General features: G+C 49.1%; 1 protein-coding gene across 1 annotated transcript in view; it reads right to left on the bottom strand.

The window, feature by feature from the left end:
• Positions 1 to 376: 376 nt before the first annotated feature.
• The window catches only part of LOC114485459 (ADP-ribosylation factor-binding protein GGA2-like), a gene marked incomplete at its 3' end in the record, with an annotated part of 11283 nt that continues 7103 nt past the window's right edge, over positions 377 to 4556 (bottom strand). The window contains exons 2-4 of the mRNA XM_028486909.2: positions 2460 to 2544; positions 1579 to 1654; positions 377 to 475 (exon numbers count right to left, since the gene is read on the bottom strand). Coding sequence (XP_028342710.2) covers positions 377 to 475; positions 1579 to 1654; positions 2460 to 2544 — 260 coding nt within the window. The remainder of the gene's footprint in view (positions 476 to 1578; positions 1655 to 2459; positions 2545 to 4556) is intronic.

The raw sequence follows: 4556 nt of genomic DNA, 5'->3' as shown, positions 1-4556 counted from the left end.
GAGGAAAGCTACAGAAGACAAGGAAAGAAGAAAACTTAAAGCTACACCCGACATGTCTTGCTATCTCTACCAGGAAACCTGTGCCCACCAGCTAGGCCCCTCTGTGCTCGCCCCTCTAGGCCACCTGTCTAGAGGCCATTTTTAAAGGGAGAATTTGAAAATGCTAACCATCAGAGAGCGGGGATCAGCTGATGACCATGACCGTCACCCTACACCTTGGAGAGGAAAGCTTTCACCTCTCAGCTCTCACAAACCTGGGACAGGCTGGCAGGTTCTATCCATGAGCAGGTCTGCCTCTGTACCAGGAAGGGTAACAGGAGTTTGAAAGCTGGGGGGCATGCAGAACAGTGAGCAAAGCCAAGCCCAGGGTACTCACCTTTGGGGACAACACTTTGATGAGCTCGTTCAGGAAGCGGAACTTGGCCACCTCATTGTGGAACTTCTCCCCACAGTGGTTCACACACACCTCCAGCACCTGCACAGACACAGGACCCCCGTGAGAAGGGGAAACCACTGGCTCCAGGGCTCATTTCAAACCTGGTAAGTATTTGCTGAAATCATGGCTCAAGACTGAGGACACTAGAGTTTGGGAGAAAGGGTGACACTTTTAGATTAAGAAAAAAAAGCACCTGTTTGCTCTTGTTGTAACTGACAGGTTTGTGCCCAGGAAACAGCTCAGTGGGGTACCCTGAGGTCACCCCACCTTTTAAGGAGACCCTTTGGGCAGGTGAAACCAGTCAGAGAATCACTTCCTTCTTTCTCCTTAGAGGCAGAAATTGGACATGGAATACCCAAGAACTGTTAAACTATGGGTTACCTGCTGGCACTCGAGTGACAAATTGGGCCTATAAATGTTTTCTTTGGTCCACAATCTTGTTTAACATTTCAAATCAGTCACCAATATTGAAAAATTCAGAGAATTCATATATTTAAAAATCTAGGGCTTCCCTGGTGGCGCAGTGGTTGAGAGTCCGCCTGCCGATGCAGGGGACATGGGTTCGTGCCCCGGTCCGGGAAGATCCCACATGCCGCGGAGCGGCTGGGCCCGTGAGCCATGGCCGCTGGGCCTGCGCGTCCGGAGCCTGTGCTCCGCAACCGGAAAGGCCACAACAGTGAGAGGCCCGCGTACCACAAAAAAAAAAAAAAAAAAAAAAATCTAGATTTCCAGTTTCTCTTAAACAGGAAGTCCTAGCAACATTGGGCCCAAACTCACGCCTGGCAACAGCCAGCAGGTCCTGCACTGTAGCTGCCCTCTTTAGACTGGGCATGGGCTCTCCAGTTCTTTGGTCCCCACCCAGCAGCTCACTCACTTATGTTACCAATCTGGCCCTGTGAGACTTGACCTTGCCAGCCCTGGTCTAAAAAGGGCAAAAAGAAATAAAGCCTTCCTTTCCTTCTCGCAAAGCGGGCTCAATACTACTCTCCAGAAACAGATCTAGAACGGAGCAATCTGAACCCAGAACTCCCTCCAGCCTGCTTTCTCAAGGCCACTGAAGGTGAACCTCTCAGACCCTCTTCCCCACAGAAATGCTAGCCTCAGTACAGGAGAGCTTAGGCTAAGGGGCAAGCCGAACTCACCGTTAAGGCATAAAGAGCTTCTTTCTCTTGTGGAGACTGGATCTTGTGGGCCAGTAGCCAAGGTGCATGGGTTGAGCTAAGGGAAAACAAAGACACCTGGACTCTGGGCGGAGAGGAACACACCAGGCTAGCTGAGCACACCTGGTAAAGTCCCCTCTCCTCCAGGAGCTCGGGTCCCAGAGCAGAGGTGGGATGTGACTGCACAAGGCCAGGCATGAGCCCCTGAAGGCGGCCGACTCCCACCCACCCTTCTCATAGCTACACTTCAAGGGCACACCATCCTCTCCCCGGGCAACCCACCCCTACAACTTCCAGGCCTGTGAGTAACTTGGTCGTGAGCAGCACAGACCTTGTCTGTCATATGACAACTGCTCAGTTAACACTAGAGCAGAAAATGTGATCAAACTTCTTGCTCGTTTCAAAATGAATATTCAGCAACATGGAGATAAAACATCCGGATGACTGACTCATTTCTTAAGTTCCTATCCAGATACTTTAGAAACCAAATTCAACAAAATCTTACCCCCTTTTCCCCTTTTTCTTAAGAAAGACTGCATTTAAATTATGGAGAACACACTGATCTTTCACATTGCTACGTACCCTAGCTACATTCTATCCCTAACATTCAGAGATCTCCTCAGGAGTAGTGTTTCATAACACTATTTAAAATTTTTTAAGTAACTGCGAGTTACAAACTGACTATTTGTTTTTTAGAAAACCACATGAATTTGCTATTTCTAGAAAAATAATGTACTCAGTAGATCATGGAGGGAGAAAAAAAGGAAACAACAATCTATGCTACGTAAAACAATCCTGAGAAACAAAGGCATGCACAGTCTGAGGTGCCCCCAAAGTCAAGCATGTGTGTGAAGTCACCTTACCCATTGGGATCAGTGTTCACTTGGTCACAGAAATTCTGAATAGCTGACCAATCCTGTTCTGACATGCTTGGGTCTGTGGCTTTATCTGTCAAGGAAATAAAAAATAAAATTAAAGTATAATAAAGAGAAACATACACTTCTCCACACCACTAGCCCCCCAAATATGACAACAGCCAAGGACTGTGACATCACCTCTAAGGGATCAGACCCAGTGAGCAGACAGCTGAAAGGGACAGGGGCCTGTACTGATCATCACTGTCAGGCACAGTGTCTGGCCCATGATACAGCCTCAGTGACTGTTTGCTGACTGAATGAACAACTAAACTGGTTAACAAGCTACTGTCCTGAAAGGGGCTCCATTCCCAGTGCAGGGGATGGCCTATGTGCACCTTCTTCATGCCCATGTCAGGACTCCACCACTTTGGCCCTGCAATGAGGACGGGCTTGGGCCAGCGTCTGGGCATGGGCCAGAACCTGTAAGCTTCTTAGCCATGTGACAGGAAGACTAGAACATACAATGAAGCCCTGAGCGGCTCCCACGATATCCTCAAAGTAACAGGCCTAAATCTGAGCCTCCATTTACTGAAATCTCCTGACCATCCTGTGTAAGAAGCTTCTCCACATGTCAGTGGCTTATCCAGTCTGACAAGAGGACCTCCTTGCCTTCACCTCTCAACATGCTATTTCTCTCTGCTGCCATACACATGCCCAAGGAAACCAGATCTAGTCACACTAGGGTCCCCCCCATTGGAACATTCATATTTGGATGAAATCTGAGGACACGGAGCATGAAGAGCACCAGGGCACAGCCAGGAGCAGGAGATACCTGGAGAAAGAGGGATTATCAGAAGGCCTAATGCTGAGACCATGCTCCACTGAAGGGAGGGGCAATCCTTGACTTCCTGGAATAAGGGGTTGTGTGTATCTTTCCTGGTGCTTGATGGTAGCAGCTTCTTCCTCTCCTCCCACTGCTGCTGCCTAGAATCCCCGGCCAGCAACCCAACAAGGATGCCCATTCCACATGCCCCGCCCCCAGACTGAACCAGGCCACATTCTCACAAAGGTGTTGCTGAGACTGTCTTCGTCCTGCCCTTTCATAACATTTCCCTTACTCCCCACTGTCCAGCCTGTCCTGGCCTACCTGGCTCTCCAGTGGAATATCTTACTGGTCCTGACAGAGAAGCTCTTTCAAGCTCTGCAAATAAGTAATTCTTATGGTCATATCTCTGACACTATTCCTCTTGCCTGAACGTCCACTTCTCTCCTCTCAAAATCCTATCCATTCTTCAAGGCCACTCTGAATTTCCGTCTCCTCCCAAAAGCCTCCTCCCACTGCTCCAGCCCCTACTAATTCTCCTCCCTTCTGATCACTTAAGACTACACAGTCATCCAGAGTTTAACTTTTCCAGACAGCAGTCACATTTATGTCACGCAGAAGTCATGTGCCCCACAGCTCGACAATGAGATTCAGAGGACAGGTACTCAATCCCCCATCTTCCCACCCACCAACTCCATCCTAAGTGAAAAAAGACAACAAAGGAGAGCAAAGGAATTAGATGATCAATTCCCATATGCCCCTCACCTTTCTCCTCCTCAAAGCTCTTTCCCTATGTTCCATCTCTCAAAATGCTGTTCACCCTTCGAGTCCCAATTCAAATGCCACTTCATAAAGACTTTCTTAATCTTTCTATCTCCCATCCCCACAAAACCAAAGACATCCCTTTCTTCTCAGAAGGCCCACATCTTACCTGCTCTTTCAGGATGGGGATCTCCAGCTCCATCCCTTATTAGTTACATGTCCTTGGGCTCTCTGAGCCTCAGTTTCCTCAACTATAAAATAAGGAAAATAGTACCCTCCTCATGGGATCGCCATGAGATTTTTAAAAAATAGTGTCTAGGGCTTCCCTGGTGGAGCAGTGGTTGAGAGTCCACCTGCCGATGCAGGGGACGCGGGTTCGTGCCCCGGTCCAGGAAGATCCCACATGTCGCGGAGCAGCTGCGCCCGTGAGCCATGGCCGCTGAGCCTGCGCATCCGGAGCCTGCGCTCCGCAACAGGAGAGGCCACAACAGTGAGAGGCCCGCGTACCACAAAAAAAA

Source organism: Physeter macrocephalus, unplaced genomic scaffold (assembly GCF_002837175.3).
Source record: "Physeter macrocephalus isolate SW-GA unplaced genomic scaffold, ASM283717v5 random_1701, whole genome shotgun sequence".
In the NCBI taxonomy this organism is placed as follows: Eukaryota; Metazoa; Chordata; class Mammalia; order Artiodactyla; family Physeteridae; genus Physeter; species Physeter macrocephalus.
Note: the sequence above shows the minus strand (reverse complement) of the source record. Positions and strands in the feature narration are given on the sequence as shown.